Source organism: Mus musculus, chromosome 13 (genome assembly GCF_000001635.26).
Source record: "Mus musculus strain C57BL/6J chromosome 13, GRCm38.p6 C57BL/6J".
NCBI lineage: Eukaryota > Metazoa > Chordata > Mammalia > Rodentia > Muridae > Mus > Mus musculus.
Window position 1 is genome coordinate 21,944,469 of NC_000079.6, and position 27,992 is coordinate 21,972,460.

Below are 27,992 nucleotides of genomic sequence, written 5' to 3' on the forward strand. Positions count from 1 at the left end.
ATGTAAAATACTGTACCATCACCTTCTCCCGGCTTCTTTAGTATTTAAAAAAAAAATGAGAGTCGTTTTTCGAAGACATGAAAACGAAAAAATATTTTCAAAACGACAAATACCATATAAATGAGAATGCAGACCAACCAGGTAATAAAAGTAGGGTTGAACGATGAAATGTACGCTTGCATTTTGAAATTCTCTGTGAGGGGAGGTCAGATCCTTAGGAGGTGGAGAAGGTGGATCAGGATTTCAAGGCCAGCCACATGTATATAGCAAGTTCGAGACCAGCCTGAGGGGCATGGTACTGCCCCCAACATCTCCGCCCAAAACCCTGAGGGTGTGTGAATATTGGTTACAAACGCTATATATGGCCACCTCTGCTCACAATCCAAATCACTGGACACAAACGGTAGGCAGGTTCAACCTCCCGAGCCACCAGGAGGGACTGCAGCATTTGTGGAAACCTGGGAAAAGTAATTCAGAAACACTGCGCGTTGCATTCTGGGAATTGTGGTCCTTTGTGTTCCCCGGTGAGGCGCTCCTGTGTGTTGCGGGGAGGGGGAAACCAAGGGAAAGGGTCTACGCGACCGGAAGTGACCGCTAAGCCGACTGTGGGCGTGGAAAGGGGTGGGCGTTTGGCTCGTCCCACGGCGTAAACTCACAGCCTGAGTTTTGATGACCATCCCAGGTCATCTGGATCCAGGATCCTTGGAGTGCGTCACAAGACTGGAGTCCAGGTATCACCATGGCAACCACCAGCGCCTTGGGTGTGTGACGTCACCTTGCGGGCTCGCGTAGTGCGGCATGCGCGGGAGGAAGCCGGGGAGTCAGGGAAGGGGGCGCGCCTCCCCTCGGCGTTGCCGGGGACCGCGGGTTCCCCAAGGCTTTGTTCCTTTGTTCTGGGCCGGGCCAGCAAAATGCGGAGCAGCCCGCCTTTCTGGTGTGCCCCGCAACAGGTGTGTCTGGCCGCCTGGGAAAGTGGGAGATCGCAGACCCTGTGGAGGGCGGGTGGCCAAGACTAGGTGGGCGCCCAGAGTCTCTACTGCAGCGAGGCAGAGCTGTTCGCTCCCTATTCACTTTTTGTTTCTTGTAGCAATCCAAACTTCCCCTGTGCACGTCCGATCTTGGACAGGACCTCTTGGCTACTCTGTACGAGTCTGAGGTGCGACTGTAAGACGCGTGCTGCAGAGTGTATCCTGTGCCTGGTAGGCCAGTCTCGTAGAGCATAAGACACCTACTCTGGAAGGAGAGCGGGACATCCAAGTCCCAAACTGAAGCTGCCCAGGTATCCACGTGTCCAAGTTCTAGCGGAAGACGTAGAGCTCCTGGGATGGCAGGTAATGGCAATGGCCAGGGCAGAGAGGACTGGTGTATGGCGAACTGAGAGGTGGGAGGAAGAAGTAATGTGGCCAGGGGTAAAGAAACCTAATTACATCATCGAAAGAGGCTTGAAAGAATTAATTCTGAGTTCTGGACATCAGAATTTGAAAAGGAACAACAGTTCAGAATATCTGATCCTCTTGACATTTCTCTTTTATTACATTTCCGAATAGAAAACTTTAGTCAGAAAAAAAAAGGTGTTTTAACTTATTGCAAAGATTAGTTTTGAAATATCTTGCAGAAAGCAATTTTTTCAAGCTTGTTCTGGTGCAAGTGTGTGTGTGGACTTAAACTCACCATTTGGGTGCAAATGTTTCCTTGTTTTTTAGTTCCTTTTACTAACAGTGCCTAGTCCTGTAACCTGTGTGTAGATCTTAAAAGCACCAGATACTGTCAGTAATTTTACAATGATGCCGTTACCTGTGAATTCAGCTGTTAGAACTCCTAAGTTCCCTGTCAAGCAGCCTAAGTCTCATTTCCTATGATAGGTCCATATAAGATCGCTAGACTTCTTTGAGTAGTCTTTTCCTAGTTAGCATATTTCTTACATTGCAATGCCTAAAACTAAACAGTTCTTTAAATGTCCTTTTAAAAATACCTAAGAGTATGATCTATTACTATCTTTCCCTTATCACATTTTTGTTAATTTTTTTAAAAAGATTTTGTTTTATGTGTATAAGTGTGTGCTTGCATGTCTTTACTTTCGTTAGGTATGGGAGAGTGTCACTGAATAAACTCACTGGGACCCACAAGGTTTTGCGTCCTTAGTGCTGGGATTAAAGGCATGCACTATTATACCCTACTGTTTACTCATGCTTTATGTGAAGCAGAGAGGACTCAGCAAGAGTGCCTTGCTTCATCAATGAGGACTTCACATTTCTCTGTATGAACCATGTGAAGTGTCAAGAGACAAAGATGAATATTAAGGCAGAGTTTGGTTTTTGTTGTTTGTGTGTTTGTTTGTTTGTTTGTTTGTTTCTGCTGAGCCTTCTCAGGATGGTACAGAGGCCTCAGTTGAACCTTTTAGGGGGTTGGGGGATTCTGACATATAAAGGAAGGGGAGACATAGTTGTTATTTCCAGGAAGAAAAGTAAAACATTTTTCTGGATTGCTGGCAGCAGCAGATCTGGTCATATTTAGCCTGGCCTCTTCCTTTTTAGGTCTGTCCTTTGCAGACTCTGCCAGTCTCCACGAGGGACGTCCCCTACTCCTACCATCTAGTTTTCGGGTAAGTTGAGATTTTCCCAAGTGCCATGTCCCTTCTCAGAATAATGTGTTTTTATTGTCAAGTATGTGGACTCCCAAATCATTGTTGGTGAGCTTTCTCTGGGCTCTCATCTGTCCTGTGATCTCACCTGGGTCCTGCTCGGCCTCAACAGCTTCAGCAGTCATTCACCACTTACCTCTTACCCAGTGCCTTGTAACACTGCTGGGGAGGGGGAGGAGGGAGAGGGAGGAGGGAGGAGGAGGAGGAGGAGGAGGAGAGGCAGCAGCAGCAGCACAGCATAAGTCTTTATTTGACAGTAAATTGGCCAATAAAAGTCAAAGCAGGAGGAGTACAAAGGTGAAGTGAGTGCTGCAGAACTTAGGGAATGGAGAGAGATGTATGGTTTGCAGAGGACAGAGAGTTACATGAAGGACGTAGAATTATATTCTCTCGAGGACAAGTGAGATTTGAATATTTGAGTAAGACGTGTGAGGAGCAGAGTGTAGGTGTGCAGATGAGCACTGGTAATAGTCACAGAATCAGAAAGATTTGGAGGAGATGGCTTACTTTGAAAACGTTAAAAAATAAAATAAAATTGAATGAGGTAAGACTATGAAAGAACTCAAATACTTAATGAGACGTGTGAAGGCTTTATTCTGTAGGTCACCTGTAGGAAAAATTTTCCATCGACCGTACTTAACCTTAAGATGTCTTTTTTCAGTTTTTCCCAATTTCAGCTTAAGTGCTGTTAGCATCACTTTGTTTTTTATCAAGGAATATTGTGATGATAAACTGCATGCATTTTAAACCACAGTGTCACTCCTCTGTATCCTGAGGAAGTGGTTTTAGGATCCCTAACAGCAAAATATGTGGATCCTCAATGTCCTTACACAAGATGGCACAGTGTCTGCATATAATCTATCCACATTCTCAGGTTACTTTAACCATCTCTAGACACATGGTAAATACTGTGCAAATACACTAGAAATTCTATACAGTTGTTCTACGTTGTTGTTTAGGGAATAGTGACAAGAATAATATCTGTGCATGTTCTTTGAATGTATTTTATCTACAGTTGATTGAATCCACAGATGGAGAGAGACAACTCCAATTGGATAAGTTTCAACATACATGAAGGTTCATAAAACAGTTGTCATGTTCCAGGTAGTGAGTGAACATATAGTCAGAGAACATACTTCTCCTGACTTGAATCTTTTTTCTTTTATTAAGATTTATTTTGGCTTTTGTTCAGAGAATGATCCATCTTATTAATGATCAGAGTGTACTGTAAAGGAATGTAAATTTGCTCACATTGGGTAAAGTACTCAATATATGTTAGTTTCCTATTATTGTAATTAATTATTTTAAGCTTAGTTTGCTCAAAAACATAAAGAGGCCAAAAATTCAAAGTGAAGCTGGGAGAAGCATAGGTCTTTAATCCTACCACTTGGGAGGCAGAGGCCTGCCAAGACTATAGCAAGACTTTCTCAAACAACCCCACAATGTAATCTTTAAACCAACAGGAATATTTGTTAATGTTGTAAAGGTATAACGATCTCTATTTATTTTTATTTATTGGCTAGTAGTTAAGCATGATATGATTTACTGACCATTGAATCTTAATGTGAAAACTGCTTAATCCTATCCAGCCTGTAGATGTACGGGCCAATTTTTTTTTAGACAGGGTTTCTCTGTATAGTCCTGGCTGTCCCAGAACTCACTCTGTAGACCTGGCTGGCCTTGAACTCAGAAATCCACCTGCCTCTGCTTCCCAAGTGCTGGGATTAAAGACATGCGCCACCAAAGCCTGGAGCATGGACCTATTTTGAGCTGTTTTCTTCTTACTGAATTTTATTCCACAATATGATGCTGGTTTGGTTCCTTTATATTTTGGTGTCCATTGAAATGTAATAGGGCAGTTGGGTGCTGTTGGCACATGGGTTTAATCCCAACAGAGGCAGAAGCAGAGGTGCGGAGGCTCAGAGGCTCTACAGGGGACAGAGGGTAGAGATCGAGGCAGGGGCAGGTGGATCACTAAGTTTGAGGCCAGCATGGTTTATCTACAATGTGAGTTCCAGGACAGCCAGTGCTACTTGGAGAAACCCTGTCTCCTTCCCTCTCTCCCCCCTCCCAGAAAGAAATGTAATAGTGCAAGTCTGTCATAAAGTTGTTGGATGGTCCTACACGTTATAGATATTAAAACATTATTGATTACAGCAGTTATAATATAGTACTTGCTGTATCTTAGAACTCAGAGATAAGGAGGAAGAACCATGACAGCATTGGTCGGTAGAATGAGCACTTACATGCCCACATTAAGCACTTCACAGGGAGAAAGGTGTGTTTTTATTTTGCTTTTTGGCTTTGTTTTTGGTGCTGAGGATTGGACCTAGGACCTTTCTCATGCTCTGCCAATGAGTACATTACCACCCACCACAAGGAACATTTATTTTATTCTTAATACCAATCCTACGGGTAAGGTCTATTTGAAAATTTTCAAAAGGTGGACATACTAGTACTGCTTTTAGTGTATCACCTGACTTGCTTCTGTGGATCTTATTAATTTTACCTATTTCCTAAGGCTAAGCTGTAGAATTCTTGATATTTTAGGAATCAGTGACCTTCAAGGATGTGGTCGTGAACTTCACTCAGGAAGAATGGAAACACCTGGATCCTATACAGAGAGATTTGTTCAGAGATGTGACACTGGAAAATTATACACATCTGGTCTCTATAGGTGAGTGTGGTGCCCTCCCCCCAAGTTAAAATCAGGATGTAGGAAGAGGGTACACACCTGGTCTCTAGCGAAGGGTGACCTTAAGTTTGTTTGGTTTTGGTTTATATGGTGTGGCAAACACACACCTTGTCTTTTTAGGTGAGGATAGCTCCAAGTTTAGATGGGATGTGGGAGGCACGTTATTGTGCTTAGATGTGATTGGCATCTAAATTTCGGGACCAGACATTTTAAATTTTAGAAGTTTCTCCTCATTATTAAGTGGAGTATTCTCCTCTCCTTAGATGAGCTTCTCGGTTGCCCCATTGTTAGGACACTGGACATGCTGGCCATCACACAGACTTTTCCCATGTGGAGTATCTTAGAGATAGTGGAGTGGTGAGATTGCGTTCTGATGTGGTACTTTTTCCTTATTGCAGACAGATTCCTTTTTTTCCTCCCTCTGAGCAGGGCTCCAGGTTTCCAAACCTGATATGATTTCCCAACTAGAGCAAGGGACAGAGCCATGGACTGAGGATTCGTGCATTCCTGTCGGTCCCTTGGAAGGTATGTAGTGTGTGACAACAGAGGACTGCTCTTCCCAGCTGCTGGGCTCTGAGAAGAGGCTGTGTGTAGGTGTGCACTCTGCTCTCCGGAGCATCATCTGGGGAGAAATGAGCACCAGCTCAACACAGAGTCTATTTTACACTCCCTGTAGAGGTTGCAGCCTTCCTGGGTCTTCTAAAAGCAGGTGTCCGTGCCTTCATTTAGCATTCTCTCTCTTCCCACTCTATTTTGACCCAGGATTGTCCCCTTATTTTCTGTTTTGGGTTCCATCTCTGTTAGCATCAAACAGAAACACATGCTAGTTCCAAGTGAGCTCGACACCTGCAGACTTGGTTCTGTTTTTCTGTTTGTTTTTTGTTGGGTTTTTGATGTTGTTTGTTTTAAAGCACTCACTCCTTTCTTACTTTCATTCGTAGTTCCATATTCTCTAACTGTATCATTGTGTCATTGGGGTTCTGTGGGTTTGTTTGTTTGTTTGTTGTTGTTGTTTTTGTTTTTTTGTTTGTTTGTTTGTTTTTGTAATTCATCAGTTTCCAGCTACACAAGGAGTTTCTTCAAGGACCTGACTGGGGTAATCTAGGCACTCTGTTGCTGTGCTAGTCACAATAGCCTAGCTGCCCATGAGCACCGGAATAGATGAAGAAAATGAGGTTCATCTACACAATGGAATTTTATCCAGCCATAAAGAAAATTAAGTCATGACATTTGCAGGACTTTTTTTTATTCCTTCTATTCCTAGTGTCTTCAGGACTGTCATGGTAAAGGGATATTGAACTTTGTCAAATGCCTTTTCTGCATTATATTGAGATGACCGTGGGGTTTTTGTTCTTAGTCTATTTATATGTCTTTTTCATTCATGGATTTGTATATCTTAAATCAGCCTTTCATCCCTGGGGTTTAAAAAACAAAAACAAAAACAAAAAACCATTGTGGTTGTTCTGTATGATCTTAATCTGTTTTTGAATTTGGCCTACAGATATTTTGTTGCAAGTTTTATACCTTCATCATGGAAATTTGCCCATACTTTTTTGTTGTTGTCCTTATATTGTTTTGATATTTGAGCAATACTAGCTTTGTAAAATGAGCTTGGTGGTATTTCCCTCCTTTTCTGCTTTTGGACCAGTTTGAGAAGTAAAGATGTTAGCTCTTCCTTAAACCTTTGGTAGGATTCAGCAATAAACTCAGTTGGTTCTGAGCATCTCTTGTTGGGAGACTTTTAATCGCTGTTTAACATTATTACTGTTATTGCTCTGTAAATGTAGCTTATATCTTTTTTTTTTTTTTTTTTTTTTTTTTTTGGTTTTTCGAGACAGGGTTTCTCTGTGTAGCCCTGGCTGTCCTGGAACTCACTCTGTAGACCAGGCTGGCCTCCAACTCATAAATCCACCTGCCTCTGCCTCCCAAGTGCTGGGATTAAAGGCGTGCGCCACCATCGCTGGGCCTTTCTCTTTCTATTTTAAAGTATGTGTAGGTATGAGTATCTCTGTGTGTGTGTGTGTGAGAGAGAGAGAGAGAGAGAGAGAGAGAGAGAGAGCCCTCTGGTTCTTTTTAGGGGACAGTGGTTAACATATGTACTTACAGCTATATACTTAGAATTGCATTCGCTCTAGGCAAGAGGTTCTGGTAAATTGTGCTATCATTTTCTATTGATTCTAGGAAGTTTTCTACTTTCTCCTTGATTTATTCAATGACTCCAGTGTTTATTCAGAAGTATATTATTGAGTTTCCAAGAATTTGTGTTGTTTTGGTAGCTTCTCTTGCTTGATATATTTTAGTTTAATTCTATTATGACCCGATAAGACACAATTAATTTACTTTGATCCCTTTGTATTTATTAAGGTTTACTTGTGGTCTCTAAATGATTTCAAGGCCACTGAGAAGAATGTATGTTCTGTATTTGATGGGTAGAATATTGCGCAGATATTTAAGTCCAACTGATATATGGCATAATTTAGCTCTGAAATTTCTTTGGTGATTTTTAGTTTAGAAAACAAATCTGAAGGTATGTGTGGATTATTGAAGTGTTTCACTATTCCTATATGAAGACCTATCTGACCTTTCATGCCTTTCCGTGTCTGTTACATGAAGTTGGTAACCCAAGCATTGGTTATATCTTCTTAAAAATAGTCCCCTTTGTTAATATGCAGTGGCCTTCTTTATCTAGTCTGACAAGTTTCAGTTTGGGGTCTACTTTATCCAATATCAGAGTAGCTATCCTAGCTTAATATTAGTCTGTATTTGCTTAGCTGGGAGTGTTTGCTCACACCTCCAGTCCCACCAGTGGAAGGCAGAGGCACTTGATGGGGTCTACACATAAGTTAAAAGTTTGCATTTGTTTGGTAGGTTAATTTCCATCTTTTGGAACCTCAGTTTATGAGTGCCTTTGAAGGGAAACTGTGTTTCTAATACACAACAAAAAGTTGGATCTTGTTTCTTAGTTCAGTCAGTTTATGTTTTTATATTGCTGAGTTGAGGCCATTTGCATTTGAAGTTATTACTGAAGAGCTTGCCATGTCTTCTGTTTTTGTTGGTTGTTCTGGCTGAGTGGACTATTGCTGTAGTTCTTTTCTTTGCTCCCTACTAGTATTAGGAGCTTTCTGGTTTACCGTGTTAGGTGAATTTGTTCCTGGCTCCCATTTGCACATCTACTCCTCTCATGAAATAAATGTACTCTCTCATGTACTCTTGTGCAGTTTTTCCTTTTCTTTCTTTCTTTTTTTTTTAAATACTTTGCAGTCCTGGTGCTGGTATTCTATTTCTTTGTGTACATTAGGCCATGAATTCCTATGGAATGGGCTCCAACAGCTCAGGCTCTTTTCCGTTAGTCCTCACAAAGTGTGCTTCTCTGGGTGGCTCAGGCTGGCGCTTCTGCTGCACCCAGGTGCCCTTCTCTTTGGCTTCCTTTTTCTTCTGGTCGTTCTCCTTCATCCGCTTCAGGAAGCTGTCTCTGCTCTTTGAGTGCTTGATGTGCTCAATCCGCACATTGATCTTCTTGGCCAGAATTTTGCCCTTAATCTGCTTGTTTACAATGATACCCACGGCATGCTGGGTGACATTGTAGACTCTAATGGTTTTGCCGTGGTAGCACTTATGGGGCATTCCTTTTTGAACAGTGCCCATTCCCTTGATGTCTACAATATCACCCTTCTTGTAGATTCGCATGTATGTGACCAAAGGAACAACGCCATGTTTCCTAGAAGGCCTAGAGAATATATACCAGCCTAGAGAATATCTCCTCTTTCTCTTTGTGTTCATCATTTTTGGCGAGTTACTGGAAGATGGCTGCGGCGGCTGAAAGCAGTTTTTCCTTTTCTAGTGTATAATATCCCTTTAAATGTGTTCTGTACTATCTTAATTGCCTTAGATTGTGCTTGTCTTGAAATGCTTGAAAAGATGACTTGGCTGAGAATAACCATCTTGGAGTGGGGCGCATACATTTTGAGACGGTGTATTAGTCAGGGTTCTCTAGAGTCACAGAACTTATGAATAGTCTCTAGATAGTAAAGGTATTTATTGATGACTTACAGTCGGCAGCCCAATTCCCAACAATGATTCAGTCGCAGCTGTGAATGGAAGTCCAAGGATCTAGCAGTTACTCAGTCTCACGCAGCAAGCAGGCGAAGGAGCAAGAGCAAGAGCTCGACTCCCTTCTTCCAATGTCCTTATATTGTCTCCAGCAGAAGGTGTAGCCCAGATTAAAGGTGTGTTCCGCCACACCTTTAATCCCAGATGAAAGGTGTAGCCCAGATTAAAGGTGTGTTCCTTAAACTCGGAGATTCAATCTTCTGGAATCCATAGCCACTATGGCTCAAGATCTTCAAACCAAGATCCAGATAAGGATCTCCAAGCCTCCAGATAAGGGTCACTGGTGAGCCTTCCAATTCTGGATTGTAGTTCATTCCAAATATTGTCAAGTTGACAACCAGGAATAGCCACTACAGACGGGGTTTCTCTATGTAATCCTGGATGTCATGGAACTCTCTCTGTAGACAAGGCTGGCTTAAAACTCAGAGATCCATCTGCCTCTGTCTCCCAAGTGCTGGGACTAAAGGCATGTGCCACCATTACCCAGCTAGTTTTTAAATGTTTAATTTTATCATTTTGTGTGTGTATAAATGTTTTGCCTACATTTATGTACTGACCCTGGAGTCCAGAAAAAGTGTTAGATCCTCTGGGACTGGACTTGAAGATAGCTGTGAGCTTCCAGGTAGGTTTCTGGAGTTCTAACCTAGCTCTGTGGAAGACCACCCAGTGCTTATAACCACTGTGCTATCTCTACCTTCAGCTGGAGTTACAGATGGTTGTGAACTACTACGTGGGTGTTAGGAATTGAACCTAGGTTTTCTGTAAGAGCAACAGTACCTTAAACAACTAACTACCTAACAGCCCCAAGTGATTAATTTATTTCCAGGGTTTGAAATATAAGCCTTGCTTTTCTGGCTTTTAGAGTTATTGACACTCTAGCAGTGTTATTCTGATATTTCTCTTTATGTCGGTTGGTATTTTTCCCTCATAAATACAGTTTTTTGCTTATTATTTATTTTTTATATGTAAGTACACTGTAGCTGTCTTCAGACACACCAGGAGAGGGTGTCGGTGTCAGATGTCATTACAGATAGTTGTGAGCCACGATGATTTGAACTCAGGACCTTTGGAAGAGCAATCAGTGCTCTTAACCTCTGAGCCATCTCTCCAGCCCATAAATACAGTTTTTTAGTGCTGCTTTTTTTGTAATTTTGACATCGTGACTATCTCATGTTATTCATGTCTGTTTGCAGTACTATATGCTTGTTGTATGTGGATGGATGTCCTCCCCCATCCCCTTTGTAGGCTTGGGTAATTTTCTCCTATAATTTCATTACATGGTGCCTTTAGACTATCTCACTTTCTTCTCTTGAACTTATCCCGGAGTTCATAGAGTTCATGGATGATTTGATTATTCTCATTCATTTTCTTTTTCTTGATCTATGTCTGGATGTATCATTGTCTCAACCTTGGCCTTCCTCTCTGAAATGTATTACTTTTCTTGGTCTTATTTAGTATTACTTCCCACTGTACTTTTTAAAAATTTACCATTTATTTGTGTGTGTGTGTGTGTGTGTGTGTGTGTGTGTGTGTATGTGTGTAAGAGAGACAGAGAGACAGAGACAGAAATAGAGACTATTTTGCCTATATGTGTGTTTCTTTACCATACATAGGTGCTGACACAGGTCAGAAGAGTTCCCTCACATCCCCTGGAACTAGAGTTTCAGGTGATTTTTGAGCCACTGTGTGGATTCTAGAACCAAACCCAGGTCCTTTGCAAGAGCAGAGCAGTAAGTGTTCTTAATTGAGCCATCTTTCCAGCCTCCAGTTGCCTCTTTTATGAAGATGTCTTAGAAAGCTCTATCCTTTCAGAGACATGATCTATAATCATGATGAGTGTTTTGTATCACTGGTCTGCCTGCCTTTTGTGCACCTTGGTTTTTAATACCTTCAATTATTTTTCCACATATTGGGTATAGGAATTTGTATGTAGGAAAGTAGAGATTGCTTTTGAGAGACAGGTGATAGTAGTCAACATATTCTGGAACTTTCTCTAATCCTTCAAATTCTTTATTCTTTGCCCAGGTAATTACCTTGATCATTGAATTGAGAGTACGACAGTATGTGGACATTGGTTGTAGTTAATATCACTTTGCCCTCATTTGATTCATATTTGTGACTGGTTACTTCCAAACACTTTTTTTCTCCATTTTTTTCCTTTTTAAGATTTATTTATTATTATATCTAAGTACACTGTAGTTGTCTTCAGACATACCAGAAGAGGTCATCAGATCTCATTACAGATGGTTGTGAACAACCATGTGGTTGCTGGGATTTGAACTCAGGACCTTCGGAAGAACAGTCGGTGCTTTTAACCACTGAGCCATCTCTCCAGCACTTTTCTCCTTTTTTTTTTTTTTTTTTAACAACACAAGACTTTACATGCCCCTACAGTACATCCAGGAGATATTTATTATTGCCCTTATTTTATTTCTGTATTGGCTGGGGGTGCATGCGTTTATATCTTAGACATAAACATCCTATATAATGCTTTTGGCATCTTCCACTCCTACACACCTATAATCTAGTCCTCCGTTTCTTTTCCAAATTCCAAAATGATCGACTTGGATTTGTTATCATTTCTTCTCATATTTAAACTCCTAACATTTAGCAAAGATGGAATTCTTTCTTCAGGGTTCTAGGCTAAGCCTCTCCTATTTGTCCTGAATTTAAATCACCATTCTTAAAATTTTTTTCTTTGCTGTTTATTAACAGGGAATCTCAATTCAGAATGTATCCTTCAGAGTGAGTCCTTTTCTTTGTACCCTTGGTGGTCTCAGGTTACCCCCCCCCTTTTTTTTTTTTTAATTCATGGTTTATTTGCCTGCCTCATTTGGCAGGACACATCTTATGAGCAGACGTGTCCATTGTTGTACACTGCTTGGCTGCAAATGTGTCCACAGGAGGATATTAGGACCTGGGAGCCATAAGATCAAAAGCCTGAGCAGAAGTTCAGTCCCTCTCCATTTGAGGTTCTTGTTCTCTTTGGTGTGGCAGGGGTTTCGATGATGAGCACTGTGCTAGTGGCTGTGTAGTCATCCTGCAAGGTGAAGTGCTGGCCTTTCTCTAAGAACATGGGCTACCACAAGCTTAGACTAAGCTTCAGGTCCTCCAGGCATGGCAGGTTCCTTAACTAGAGGCAAGATAACGTGATAGGCTATGTCCCAAGTCAGGAAGAATATAACAGGTATAAATTGAGACACCCTCCTCCTTGCTTAGGATGTAAAACTGGACATCCACCCTTTGGTGGGGTTGGATAGATTCTGGCTTCACCATGACCAAACCATGCCTTGGAGCATTCCACTTCTACCTTGTACCAGAGCACGAAGGTTATCCTCAGCCTCAGTCCTCGACAGGGACTCAGGCCTGTGGAAGGTCTCAGTGCCTCTCAGCACAATGCTAATATTCTTGCTATATCCCAGCAACTCACACTCATCGACCTTCTTCAAAATGCTATGCTCTAGTGTACCTGTCACCACTCTGTCACAGCAGGGAATGGAGTAAACTGACTACAGGGAGCAGAAGAGCCTTCTTCAGGTCCCAGCTGAGCACTGGGATATAAGAGTCCACAGCATCCAGCAGCTAATGCACTGACTTCACACCTAGATCAAGATGATGTTGCTCAAGGGCACAGAGAGGAGAGCCTATAATGGCTAGTCTCCTCTCCTTCATAGCCAAACTAATTGAGTAGTTCTTGGATCTCCAACTCTGCTAGTTGCCATCATATCTGAATCCTGGGTAGTGTCTGCTCCAATCTGTTTAGCCACTTTGCTCTTGTGTCTGGAGCATGGGACCATCATCAGCTGCCACCACCAGAGTGCAGCCATCCAGAGAGGCAGTGCCATGATTATGTTCTTAATCAGTATGACTGGGGCAGTCCGTGTAGGCATAGTGGCAGGCAGCAGTGCTGTACTCCACATGAGCTGCTTTGATGGTGATTCCCTAAACTCTCCTCTGGGACACTGTCTATGACCTCATACTTCTTGAGCTTAACCCTACCTTCCTTGGCTAGAATTTCTGTAGATGGTGATCACTGTAGTCTTTCCCCTGATTTTGTGTGCCCAATCATACTCAGATTCACATGGGGTTTGTCATACACAGAGATCTTTGGGCCTTCAGTGGCTACAGCCAACCTTACAGCAATGGGGTTAGGCTGGTACAGAGACCTCTGAAGAAGGGTGTCACTTGTAATAGGGTTGGGGCCGCCATTGTGGTAGTACTACATTAGTCTTCAGGTGCTGAGAATAAGGATGTATAGTAAATATCCATCTTACCTCTTAAATTTAACTTCCACTTTAAATGTCATTCTTATTTGTCCTTAGAGATCATCTGTGAAACTGAAATAAGCATTCTTTTCCCTGTTTCAGTCTATTCTCCTTAGCTTCTTTCTCTTTCTTCCCAAATGTTCAAGTTATATATTTGAGAACCTTCAAACAAATAGATAATCTCCAACAAGGGCAGTTTTCTTTTTCTCTGTTCAGAAAAGACTGACATTTTATTTTCTTTCAGACTGGAAGAAAAGAGCTGGAAATAGTGTGTCATCCCTAGAACTTGACATTTCTGAAGAGCATCTATTCTCAGAGACAGTAGTAACCAACAGCAAAAGGGATGATGGGAGTTTAGAGAAGCTTCAAGCAAACCAACAGATGCTGCCAAGGGAAGTCCAAATAACGGAGAAAACAGCACCCACTTGTGAGAGCAACCTCAGTGTGAGCTCAAGCTTCATAACACAAACGGAAGTAGCTCTCGATCAGCCTTCCACTAAAACAAGAGCCAAGCAGAATTCCCACCCAGTTAAAAAGGAGAAGCTGTGTAAGTGCAACGAATGTGGTAAAGCTTTTACTTACTGTTCTGCTCTCATTCGCCACCAAAGAACGCATACTGGAGAGAAACCCTATAAATGTAATGAATGTAACAAAGCTTTCAGCAGAAGTGAAAACCTTATAAACCATCAGAGAATCCATACGGGAGATAAACCGTACAAATGTGACCAGTGTGGAAAGGGTTTCATTGAGGGTCCATCTCTCACTCAACATCAAAGAATTCACACTGGAGAAAAGCCCTATAAATGTGATGAATGTGGGAAGGCCTTTAGTCAGAGGACCCATCTTGTTCAGCATCAGAGAATTCACACTGGTGAGAAGCCATATACTTGTACCGAGTGTGGGAAATCCTTCAGCCAGAGAGGTCACTTTATGGAGCACCAGAAAATTCATACAGGAGAAAAACCTTTCAAGTGTGAGGAGTGTGAGAAAACCTTCACCAGGAGCACACACCTCACTCAACATCAGAAAATTCACACTGGGGAGAAAACTTACAAGTGTAATGAATGTGGGAAGGCCTTCAACGGCCCATCAACGTTTATCCGTCACCATATGATTCATACTGGAGAAAAGCCTTATGAGTGTAATGAATGTGGCAAAGCCTTCAGCCAGCACTCCAACCTGACTCAGCATCAGAAAACACACACTGGGGAGAAACCCTATGACTGTGCAGAATGTGGGAAAGCCTTTAGTTACTGGTCATCCCTAGCTCAGCACCTGAAAATTCATACAGGAGAGAAGCCCTACAAGTGTAGCGACTGCGGGAAGGCCTTCAGTTACTGCTCCTCCCTTACTCAGCATCGGAGGATTCACACCCGAGAGAAGCCCTTTGAGTGCAGTGAGTGTGGAAAGGCTTTCAGCTATCTGTCAAACCTTAATCAGCATCAGAAAACTCACACCCAGGAGAAAGCCTATGAATGTAAGGAATGTGGGAAAGCCTTTATTCGGAGTTCATCTCTTGCTAAGCATGAAAGAATTCATACTGGAGAGAAGCCTTATCAATGTCATGAATGTGGAAAAACCTTCAGCTATGGCTCATCTCTTATTCAGCATAAGAAAATCCATACTGGTGAAAGACCTTACAAGTGTAATGAATGTGGGCGAGCCTTCAACCAGAAAATACACCTTACACAACACAAGAGAATTCATACAGGAGCAAAGCCGTATGCCTGCCCCAAGTGCGGGAAGACCTTTCGACACTGTTCATCTCTTGCTCAACATCAAAAAACTCACACAGAAGAAAAACCCTACCAGTGTAACAAATGTGAAAAAACCTTCAGCCAGAACTCCCGTCTGACTCAGCATCAGCGAATTCATACGGGAGAGAAGCCTTATAAGTGCAGTGAATGTGACAAATGCTTTACCGGGAGCGTGCACCTGACTGAACATCGGAGTACTCACACTGGAGAGAAACCTTACAACTCTGAGTGCCCACAGACTTTCAGCCAGAGCACATACCTCACTCAGCATCAGAAGATTCATTCAGGAGAGAAGCTTTTGGGGTGTGAGGACTGTGAAAAAGCCTTCCAGTGTCACTCTGCTCTCACCAAACACCAGAGATTGCACCCTGCTGTGGCTGCTGTAGGAACATCATTAACATAGTTGCTCTGCTAACTTTGGTTTTATAGAAATGAATCAGAGTGGGAGGAGGAACTCCTTAAAGTAAATTTTTCTCTGTCACATGGTGGGATGGAGAGCCCATTGGGCTGTTCTGATCCAAGTATGTTATTAAAACAACATTGTGGCAAGCTGCTTTAAGTTTCTTCTGTAAATGAGGTGAAATGAAAGATTCAGAGATGATCTGAAAGGTAGCTTGGAGTTTTATACTCAGTTTTGTATATTTATATTCATAAATAGTTGCACTACACATCCACATTTTTGTCATGGCTCTACAATGCGTGTGGTTTTTTTTTTTTTTTTTTTTTTTTGCATGTTTTGCTAGTAGAAGAAATTTGGCTTCAGTAACTAGGAATTTGTTTTGCTCCTGTTCTAATGCACTTACATTATTCAGGTAATTGGTCCTTAAATAAAACTAATTGTAAGTGAGAATCAAATTCAGTTGCTGCTGACTATGAAATGTTGGTAGGAGGCTCATTGCTCTGTACCTGTGTTTCTGGCCTTTTAGGCTGAGTGGGAGGGTCACTGCTCAGGACTGAAGTAGACTGGACTACACAGAAATCAGCATCTCCTCTTTTACATTGAAATGTATTTTCTGGGAGGTGTACCTAGAGAGTCTGCTCCTCCAGAATGTACTGCTGTTTAACCCTGGTTGTACATTGCAGTAACAAATAGCACTAGGTATGGTTTAAACAAAAGAATTATAATTTACACCATTCTAGAGGTTACAATCTGGAGAGCCATTTTCTGGCTGTAGTCAATTATGTTATGCTCTTACATGGCAGAAAACAGAAAAGGGTTTTTATAAAGTTCTGTTCTTGAGTGTTTTATGCTTGAATTTTCCAGACCCTTATTCCTAATAGTACCATGTTGGGGAGTAAGTATTCAGTTTATGAATTTGAAAATGTTTCAGTCCTAACAACTGAGAACAACAAAATTCTAGTGCTAAGGATATGCTTAAGACTCATTCAGTTGGGGCTGGAGAGAGGGCTCAGCCGTTAAAGGCTAGGCTCACAACCAAAAATATAAGACTCATTCAGTTGTCCAAGTGTTAGCCCAGGCTTCAGATTTTTCTTCAAAAAATTTTTACCCACCTCAATTCTCACTTTTTGACACATAATCTCTGTTATGTTGCCCTGGGTGTCCTAGAACCATTATATAGACCAGGCTAGCCTTGAACTCAGATATCTGCCTGCCTCTACCTCTTGAGTGCTGGGATTAAAAGCATGTGCCATGCCACTACACTTGGCTGTTCAACTTCTAGTTTGTACCCTGGAAAGAACAATTGACCTAGACTTCAATACCCACTCCTTTAGATTCAGTCCACATGTTGGAGCCTTTGAAGCTCATCCTGTTAACATAGATTCTCTCAAACTCTAGGAGGAAGGTTATTTGCTTCTTCACCAAAGGGAGGGGAGGGGGGACTAAGCCACAGCTTGTTTCTCTTATATTTGGTTTCCTAGTATTAGAATCAGATATCAGTGTTTTATACATCCTACAGAATGATCTACGTTAGCCATGCTTTGTTTTGAATGAGTGAATTCACTATATATAGCAAGCAAAAAGATGTACAGGGGGCCATGACAATTCCCTCTGTATTCCAATTTTAGTCTTTCTGTTGCCAAAGTGAAAAGGTTTTAAGATTTTACTTTTATATGTGTGTATCTGTATGAGTGAATGACATATGTGTGTAGGTGACCTAGAAGGCCAGAAAAGGGTCTGGACAGGTAGCTGTGTGCTGCCCACAGTGGGTCCTGCACCCCAGCCCTGGACCGTACTTTAGATGATTAGGTGAGGACATCCTCTGCTATGAGCATCCACCAACCAGTCTTTGAGTTCTTTAAGAGCCTAGTTCAAATTTTCAACTGGAAATCAGAATTGTTAGCTGGACGGTGGTGGTTACACATCTTTAATCCTAGCCCTTGGGAGGCAGAGGCAGGTAGATAACTGAGTTTGAGGCCAGGTTGGTCTACAGAAATCCTGGCTTTGCTATAAATGAATGGATGCCTCCTGGAGTAGATGAAGAAATGCCATTAAACCCCACAAAATTATTGATCTTCTGTCCTCTAGTCTGTCAGTGCTAGAAGATGTTTAAGAATATGGCTGAACAAGTTAATGTTGAGGGCAAATTCCATTAACTTTTGCTCTTTTAAACTGTTACTAAGGAGCTGGAGAGATGGCTCAGTGGTTACAAAAAGACTATGTGTTGCTCTTGCAGAGGGTCCTGGTTTGGTTCCCAGTATCTACAAGGCTCACATCTATCTATAATGTCAGTTCCAGAGGTTCCAGTGCAGGAAAAACACATATAAAATAATCAAGCTGGATATGTCTAGAGAAATTTCTGTAGGAATTTGATGTGGAAGGAGGACAGAAGGAGCAGGGTAACATGAACCATCTCACGATCAGGTCAGACTTGTTTCTGGATCCTCTCTTAGACGCATCCTCTGTCTCAGATGGGCTTCCAGAGGCCTGGGCCATGGAATCTCCTCAACAGGATTCACCCTTACCCCAGCCTCTAGGAAATGTAACTCGGAAAACAAGGCCATGGCAAAGGACTTCTAGAACTCTATACTCCTGTGGATTTGATGGCCTTAGTGTTGGCCAAGAACATCGGGAACCCAAGCGTCAGTTGCTGTTGGTGAAGGAAGATGTTTTCAGGGCTGTTCATGTTTGGTGTCTCACTCTTGTTTAGGCAGAGTCCCAGCAAGGAACTGATAGCAAACCCAAACAGTTTAATTGAAGAAAACACAAGAGATGCATGTGAAGCATGAACACCTAGCAATTTTAGAAAACTACTACCACATTTTAGGCTGAAAAAAAAATTCAGGCGTTTAACCTATATTCATGACAAGTTAAAACAACAGATTTATTCTCAGAGTTCTGGAATTTGAAAGTTTGAAAACTTATTTCTCTCTGCCAAAGTCAAAGTGCTGGCAAGCTCTTATAATATTTCTGTCCTGTTCCAGGACAAGCTGCGTCCCATGGTTTGTGGCTGCGTCCTTGGAATCAGCAGCCACAGAGTCCTCCTCTGGACATTATTCCCCTTCCCTCTGCCTCACTCTAATGATGACATCAGAGTTCATAGCAGGCCCACCTGGAACTTTATTTATTTATTTATGTTTATTTCAAGATTTATTTACTTATTTATGTTTATTTCAAGATCCGTGGCCACATCTGCAAAGTACTGAGGGTACACCGCAAGCTGTAGGGATAGTGTAACCAAGCCTCTTGGGGATAAAACTGCCATCACTGTCTCCGTGCCCTTGGAAGTTAAAGGAGTTCAGAACATGCTGCTCTGGCGGGATGAGAGTTTTGAGTTAGAGGTCTTGCCAATACAACATAAAAGCAGAGGAAATTCCCTCATTAAAGGTCTCTTCTTTGAAATCATTTTCTTCAGGAAGCACTTTTGCTTGAGCACATTCTCACTTCTCAGCACTCTCTGTCTTAGGCTTTTATTGCTGTGAAGAGATACCATGACAACTCTTGAAAAGGACAACATTTAATTGGAGTTGGTTCACAGTTCAGAGGTTAGTGCATTATCATGGACAGCATGACAGCACAAGGGCAGACATGGTGCTGGAGAAAGAGGTGAGAGTTTATCTCTGCACTGCCAGGCAGCAGGAAGTGAATTAAGACACAATTCCTTCAACAAGGCCATATGTCCTAATAGCATCCACACTCCCTATGGATCTATGGGGGGCATTTTTATTCGAACCACCATACTCTCCAACACAGTTTGTATGTGTTCAGCTAGGTTTCTACAAGTCTTCATTTCATGGTGTGGCTCTCATCTTATGTTACAAAAGAATCCTGTACTGCACAGCCTTTTCATTGTTCTCTTTCATGACAGCTCTCGGTCAAGCCAGAACAGTGTCCTAGGGGACACAGGCAAAAACTGCATTCTTTACAGAATCTACAAAGACTTTTAGTGTGACTCAGTGGGTAGCAGGTTGGGGAAAAGCAACAAACAGGGTGAGACCCATTCAGATGACTTCCATCAGTCACTGTTTTCCTTTTGTGTGTGTGCATGTGAACACGCACTTACACACATAAATATAACCCGCCGACTCCGTTTATTGTTGCTTGCATGTACAGGATATCTGGGGTGAGCACTTGCTATTAGATAACCAATGAGAGGGTGTATCCTTGGAGATGACTAATCCACCCTGTATCAACAGTCATTGGTTGCCTATAGTCCTTTATTGGAGTGGGACCTCATGAGATTTCTCTCACCATAAGAGTATCCATTGATGTTGTCATTGTTCAGATATTATTTAGGCAGTCATGTTGTTAAGGTATCATGGACTTAGCTTTCTTGTCATTCCTAGGAGACACTTTCAAAGCAGACCTCCTGGTCCTCTTGTTGATCTTGTGATCTTTCCTCTTCTGAGATGTTCCCTGACCATTTGGTATGTGGGCTGTGTTGTAGATGTATCAGTGAGTGTGAGGCGGGTGATCTGGTTCAAACTTGGAACAATGAAAGACTCTTTTGTGAACTTTGCAATTCTTGGCTCATCTGGGTTTCTCGTGGACTCAGGGCACAACAGGAATCTCTTCAAAGAGCAGCGTCGACAGAGTAACAATCCCAATGACTTAGGAAGGAAATCCAGGTCAACCTGACTAAGTTACCAGTGTTGGTTCAAACTTTGAGTCTAACTACTAAGCCATTTATTTTAGGCATATTTAGGTACAGTACAATTTGAATAAAGGCTTTCTGATGACAACTCAGTCCTGTATGCACAATAAGCTTAAGGCATGACTACATTGAAACTCTTTGCAAAGAGTGACTTCTTCCATAAAGATGGGTTCTATAGATTGACTACATGTAGGCTTAATGTTTTTGTACACAGTATAAAGTTTACCCTTATGTTATTCAAATGCTGATTTCTCTGCCCTTGTATGTTTCATTGTGAACACAGCATTGTAATAAGTATTCCAAGAATCTCCCGTCTCAAGCTTGTATAATCAGTTCTTACCGTTTATTCTCTCAAAGGTCCCTTCCCTGGCAAGCTCTTATATTCTCTGCCTTGCCAATAAATGCTGATCGTCCAATGACTGGGCAGAATAAAGAATAGGGTGCGATGTTTGGCAACCAGAGGAAGGAGAGAGGGAGAAAGGAAGATTCAGAGCAACTGTGAGGATGGAGAATTTAGAGCTATGAAGAAGGGATCATCTGGAGAGAGTTCATAGAACCACACCTGAAGCCCAAAGAGCCAGATCAGTGATAATATTCAGATATCATGGGATGGGGCTGGGAGGTAGCCAGGTTAGCACAGAAAGAAAAAGAAGGTGATTTAACTGTCTATTGAGATGTAGTGTTAAATATTGTTTTTTCTTTTTAATCTGTGGTTATTGGGGAATAATATAAGGTAAAGAAATACAGCCTCCAGGTTAATTCACTGCTACATTTATATTAATAATTTGTTTATAATTTTGTGTGCTATCTTAAGGGTCTAAGGGAGGAGCTGGTGTGATCTCTGTCATACAGATAACACAGAGGTCATCTGGACTGTGAATCACATCAGATCTTATTTGTGGCAGCCTGGCAGAGCCCCTAACCATACCGAACATGCAAAAGTCATCTAGACTATTAGCCAACTCTGGACCTGGTTGTGGAAGCTTAGGGGGAACCAGATATGGCCTACCTCTACAGATAGAACAGAAGTTATCTCAGCTGTTCCCACCTCCATTCCTAGCCTTTTAGGTGGAAAACATGTTATACATTTTTGCCTTTGAAAATACAATCCTGCTCGTGGTTTCTCTAGTGCAATGAGCATAAGGACCTTTGTGCTCTAAATATCTTTCTCTGTGCCTTAGAAGAGAGTAGCTGAGTCCCACTCTCACTCAGGCACCACCTAAGATCTTCAACCCACTACAATACCTATTTGCTGATGTTGCTATGACGACTAGATAGACCCAATGTGAAGTGCTTAGATTGAAGTAGACATTGCCAATGTGAAGTAATTTAGCTCTTACCAATGTTTCCCCATGAAAGCCAGGCAGTCTTGGCAGATCCACTATGAAGAATTTGAGGACAGTAGCCTTGAACTCAGGTATCCATGCCTGCCTCTGTCTCTCAAGTGCTGGTAATAAATCTGTGCACCACCCCATTCAACTCAAGAGATTGATGTGTATGAGGATTTTGCTCGCATGTGCGTATGCTCACTTTGTGCCTGTTTAACATACACAGAGGCTTGAAGCAGGTGCTGGGTCCCCTGAAATTGCAGTTACAGAGTGTTGGGAACCATCATGTGGGTTCTAGCGACTGAACTTAGGTCCTCACAAGGGCAATAATTGCTCTTCTGAGTCATTTCTCCAGTCTCTGAAGAGGTTTGTTTTCCTCTTTATCGTAAATAATTATCTACGCTTATTTAAGCAATAACCAAATCACTAGAAAAGGAGAGGCCAAAAACCAAAAGGAGCCCAGGCATAGTGATGCATACACACTTTAATCTCCCCAGAGTGGGGCAGGGGGTGAGGGTAGGGGCTTGGGAGGCAGAGGCAGGTGGATCTACTTCCATGACAGTCAGGGCTACACAGAAACTCTGTCTCCAAAAGCCAAACCAAACCAAAACCCAAAAGGCATACAAGACCAGAGTCAGGCAGGTGGCAGAATGAAGGGACATGGCAAGCACGGCTCTGGAAGACCCTGCCCTTCTCCATCCGCCTCGCTTCTGCCTTGCTAACAACCACTAGACCAGATTCCTAAAGCTAGCTACCAAGGTACCAAGGTCTGTTCTTTTATCTGGTCACTTCCTCCTCCTAAGGCTGACCACCAAGGTCCACCTATCAAAGTGTTGAAGTCCAGAAATCAATTGCCCCCTTTGGCTCACCTAATCAACATGCCTAATACTCCTCAAATTATTCCACCAAAAAAAAGAAAAGAAAAGAAAAGAAAAGAAGAGAAAAGAAAGGAAAGGAAATAGAAGGAACATTGCCAAATTCATTGTATGAGGCCACAGTCACCCTGATAGACAAACCTCATAAACAACAAAGAGAATTTCAGACCAATTTCCTTTATGAACATTCATACTAAAATATTCAACAAAATTCTCACAAATCAAATCCAAGAGCACATCAAAACTTCATCTACCATGAGTTGTCTTAGTCAGGGTTTGTTTCCTACACAAAACATCAGGACCAAGAAGCAAGTTGGGGAGGAAAGGGTTTATTCAGCTTATACTTCCACATTGCTGTTCATCACCAAAGGAAGTTAGGACAGGAACTCCCACAGGGCAGGAACTTGGAGGTAGGAGCTGATGCAGAGTGCTTACTGGCTTGTTTCCCCTGGCTTGCTCAGCTTGCATTCTTATAGAACCCAGGACTACCAGCCCAGGGATGGTACCACCCACAATGGGCAGGACCCTCCCCCCTTGATCACTAATTGAAAAAATGCCTTATAACTTGATCTCATGGAGTCATTTCCTCAAGGGAGGCTCCTTTCTCTATGATAACTCCAGCTTGTGTCAAGTTGACACACAAAACCAGCCAGTACAATGATTAAGTAGGCTTCATCTAAGGATGCAAGAATCATTCAACATATGAAAATCCATCAATGTAATCCACCATATAAATGATCTAAAAGGGGGGGGGACCCCACGTGATCATCTCATTTGATGCTGAAAAAGTCTTTGATATGCCAATAGTCAACATCAAATTAATGGAGAGAAACTTAAAGCAATTTCACTAAAATCAGAGACGAGACAAGGCTGTCCACTCTCTCCTTATCTATTCAACATAGTACTTGAAGTTTTAGCTAGGGCAATAAGACAACTAAAGAAGATCAAGGGGATCAAATTGGGAAGGAAAAAGTCAAAGTATCGGTATTTGCAGATGATATGAGAGTATAATAAGTAACCCTAATAATTCTACCCGGGAACTCCTAAAGCTGATAAACACTTTCAGCAAAGCACCTCAATACAAAATGAACTCAAAGAAATCAGGAGCCCTTCTGTATACAAACCAGCTCTGTAGCTTTCAACACATTTCTTTTTTACATCAATCCTGAGCTCTAGAAATATAAAGCAGACTACCTCTGTAACTTTCAGTTTTCCAGTAAACAGGTTATAAAAATTAAAAGTTAATGAAAACAAAGAGAATCTTAATAGTATTTATTTAATCCTCCATACTCAAAATATCATTTCCATGTATACATGTGTCAGTATTTATTAATTAGACACTTTATACTTTTTATTTAAAGTCTTCAAAATCTAGAATATGTTTCACACTATACCACTGGCATATTTTAAAATATTTATCTATTAGCATGTGAATGTATGCTGTATGTATAGGCAGGCACATGTGTCATGGTGCACATGAAGCACATGTCAGACAACTTTGTGGCATTGCTTCTCTAGTTGTCCCTCTCCTTCAGTCTTTTGTTTTGTTTTATTTTTTGTTTTTTGAGACAGTTTTCTCAAACTCATATTGATCCGCCTGTCTCTGCCTCCTGAGTGCTGGGACTAAAGGCCTGCACCACAAAACCCTGTCTCTCTCCTTCAATCTTTATGTAAGTTCTGGGAACTAGACTCTGGTTATCAGGGTTATACAGCAAGAACTGCCAGGTCTAGCATGGCCTTGGTTAGGGTGGAATGGCATGGCTTCTGCTTCTAGGACAAGACCAGCAGGTCTGGGCCTCCTGGAGTGTCAAGGGCTGCTATGGGCATAAGGCTTGTTATATCTTCCCTATTAACATTACTGACTCCATTATAATCAGGGACAGTGTGAATCAGGGAGCAAAGGTGTGGCTAATGTCTTAGCAAAATGGTAAATGCTGGGGCCTTCAGGATAGCCCTTCAGGCTGTGGGAAAGAACTCTGAAAACAGGAGTTCAAAAATATATGATTTCTCAACTATACAAAATATAAGGATAATATGAATTATCTGAAGGGCTTCAGGAATCTAAAGGAACAAAAGTAGCTGCTCTGTGAGCCAACTTGTCAGAAAGACACTAAGAAAGATACAGAGTTTAGGAAGCAATGATCTCAGGAGATCCCACCCAGCTAAGTTTTTTGTTTATCCTTACAAAGGCAGACAGATTCCTGAGCTCAAGGTCAGCCTGGGACAGAGGGAATTTAGATCCAGGCTCTGGAATGGTAAAAGTGGTCATTTCTGGCGGGGGGTTCCACCTAGCTAGCTCATCATCTGTGTTTAACAAAAGCAGACAGATCTCTGAATTCTTTTGCAGTGGTGTTTTTTTTTTTTTTTTTTTTTTTTTTTTTTTTTTTTTTTTTTTTTTTTGTGTATGTGTGTGTGTCTGCTTGCTGTCTCTAAAGAATCAAGGGGCTGGGATTATAGGATGCTGATTCATAGGATAATCAAAAGGGAACCTGGAATGAATGACTGGATATGTAAAATAAAAGACTGGGCTTTGCATCTACAAGAGATGAGCTATCCAAAGAATGTTTGTAGAATAGCAAGAGAAAGCTGCTTGGAGAACATCTGGAGCAGAAAAAGGGAGGGAGAGGGAGAGAGAGAGAGGGAGGGAGAGACAGAGAGAGAGAGACAGAGAAAGAGAGACAGAGAGAGAGGAAGAGAAAGAAAGAACAAGCTGTCTTTAGATCTCCAGAGAAAGCAGAATGGTGAGAAAGCAATTTGGAAAGCTGTCTTGAGCAGAACATAGCCCTCAAGCTTGGACCCACGATTTGACTTCAAGTGGTTTGTTTGGCTGCTCTCCAACACCCCTTCTCTCGGAATCCCTCTCCAAGGACTCTGGTCCTTCACAGCTCTGGTTATCAGGGTTACACAGCAAGAACTTTACCTGCTGAGCCATTTTGCCTACCCTAGAAGAATTACTTTTATATCATAGAAATGCAACAGTTACCATATTTAGGGTTATTCAGTCTCTTTTATAAATACTGTAGCATTTGTATGTGGACCTGTTGTAGAACACATTCATTCATGAAATACAATCCCCATTTTCATCACATTAGTTGTGACTACTTTTAAGAGTCCATCACGATTGGGCTTTAGGTTGTTGACAGTCCATCAAAGAAGGAGGTAAAGAGTATAATACACTCTCTCTTGAGTTTCCAGCCACTCCTCCCAGTCATTACTATGCAGTCCCACCCAAATTGCCTGTTGCTTTCAGGGTCTGGGGGAATGGCTAGAGTGTATAAGCTGAGGAAGCTGGACTGGTAAGGAGAAGGTTCCACCTGTGCAGCCGCAGGGAAGGCATCCTGCATGCTGGGTGAAGACTTTCCACTGAACTTGCTTTGGTGCCCATGTTCCTGTGGGCAGCCCCACACCTGTGCTCTGTAACTAACCCATTAAGCTCATAGACTCCCAAATAGGGGAACGATACTTTGTTTTGTCATTAAGAGCTCATAAGGAGTGAGTAGACATTGTTTACGTGTCTCCCCAGGATGAATTCTTGAAGCTTCCTATACATTTTGAAATTGCACCCTATACATAAACCTTTGTAGGGAGTTGAATACTGTGCTGCTAGGGATTCATTACAAACACTTCATATGCTCAGCACACTCATCCTTCAGAAATCTATCAATCCATGTTTGTTTGACTCTGGTTGCTGGATCTGTCTGTGGATGTGAGAACAGACTATACATTTGATACAGTGGAGTATAGAAGGAAAAACAAGAAAAAAATTACAGTGACATTGTACTCTATACAATTCTATTGGAAGCAGAGAACAGCACTTTGAATGCAAACAGATGATGGATCAGTTAACAAACTTGCACAACTAAAAAAAATGTGTGTGTGTGTGTGTGTGCACGCGCGAGCACGCTCATGATCGCACATGGGTGTTTATTCCTGTGATCCCTGGAGGATCAACCACAGGGTCCGAGGCTAGCATTCTAGCACTGTTAAAGTCACAGCTGCCCTTTTCTCTTTCAAAAGGATGTTGGAAAACACTTGCATGGCTTTTAAATTCCTGTGATGGGGTCTCTCTATCCTTCACAATTTACCTTATGAGAAAAGGTGAAGGATGCTCGGTGAATACACCACAAGTGTCCCCGTTATTTAGGAGGCGAGCGCCAGAGCAGTGCAGGGCCGGAAAGGCTACATAAATGTGCTTTTCAAAAAGATCCTTTTCCACGCTTGTCAGGAACCATTGTCCTCCACTAGTTTGTTTTTTGCTTCTCTTACTTTCTTCCTTGTGTCTCTTTGTGTCCTTTTGTCTGTTTCTTGGTCTCCAATAGTTAGGCTGATGGTGGCAAGATTAACTACAAATATGTATTAAAAGCAGTCTATATTTTCTTCTTCTGTTAATTTCCTTCTTCCACAGTAAGGGTTGGTTTTTTTCATGTCACTCACATTCCTGCTCCGGAACTCATGGACAAATGATGAGTGAACCATACCTCACAGTTAGAGATGGATTCTGTCACCTTTTCAGGGCAAGAATTAGCCTATGCTAGTGCTGAAAATGGTAGCTATCAATTCTGTTTCTCTATGTGAACAAACATGCTATGTGAGAGCCTGGATAGCTCAATTGGTAGAGCATCAGACTTTTAATCTGAGGGTTCAGGGTTCAAGTCCCTGTTCAGGCGCTGATTCTCAAACTTTGAAAGTTAAACTTGATAGTAAGGTGGACTTTTATTCTACTCCAGCAAGATAGCAGTTTTAAAATTACTCTTCCGGAGGAACATGGTATGAAAAACTTACAGAGCACAGAGATCCTTCCGTTCTAGGTTGGTTTCAAATTATTGAAATATTTACTATGGCTTAGATTTAGATTTAACTGTCTTTCCATCTTATAGCTGAGCTCTTTGGCAGTTGGGGCGCTCTCCTCCAAATTATGGTCATGTCGTAGTGTAATGAGAATCACAAATATCAGGAGCTTATTAGCAAGCCCTGTGCTATGACAAAACACTCAACCTACTAGAAATAGTGTGCTTCCTTAAGAGTCACCTTTGCAGTTTATGCCAACCAGTATTAACAGTGTGACTGACAGAAGAGTAGAATGAGGGAGGGGGTTGTTTGTTTTTGTTTTTAAATATTTACTTTCCCTGTCAGAATATTATAAATTGTAGATAATAAAGTCTCTATGAACAATTCTAAGGAGAAAATAAAACAAAAAAACATAAACAACCTCTAGATTGAATATGCTCAGCCAAATCAAGGGTCAAGTACAAACTTTGCTTTGTTTT

General features: G+C 41.8%; 1 protein-coding gene, 1 non-coding gene and 1 pseudogene across 7 annotated transcripts; 2 read left to right on the plus strand and 1 right to left on the minus strand.

The window, feature by feature from the left end:
- Positions 1-584: 584 nt before the first annotated feature.
- Positions 585-16,323, plus strand: Zfp184 (zinc finger protein 184 (Kruppel-like)). 6 transcript variants are annotated; one of them, XM_006516597.4, is made up of 6 exons: positions 585-950; positions 1,088-1,331; positions 2,535-2,602; positions 5,192-5,318; positions 5,766-5,861; positions 13,956-16,323. In XM_006516597.4, exons 2-6 carry the CDS (start codon positions 1,325-1,327, stop codon positions 15,869-15,871), a joined length of 2,214 nt encoding a protein of 737 aa, XP_006516660.1. In that variant the 5' UTR covers positions 585-950; positions 1,088-1,324; the 3' UTR covers positions 15,872-16,323. The 6 variants fall into 6 exon arrangements, with proteins under 6 accessions (XP_006516660.1, XP_030103064.1, XP_006516659.1 ...); XM_030247204.1 differs by having other exon boundaries at positions 585-761; positions 5,735-5,861; XM_006516596.4 differs by having other exon boundaries at positions 585-761.
- Positions 12,555-13,655, minus strand: Gm11282 (predicted gene 11282; annotated as a pseudogene).
- Positions 16,324-27,319: 10,996 nt separating the features above from the next.
- n-TKttt22 lies at positions 27,320-27,392 on the plus strand. Its single transcript has one exon. It is a non-coding gene; the product is annotated as a tRNA-Lys (tRNA).
- The last annotated feature ends 600 nt before the right edge of the window (positions 27,393-27,992 follow it).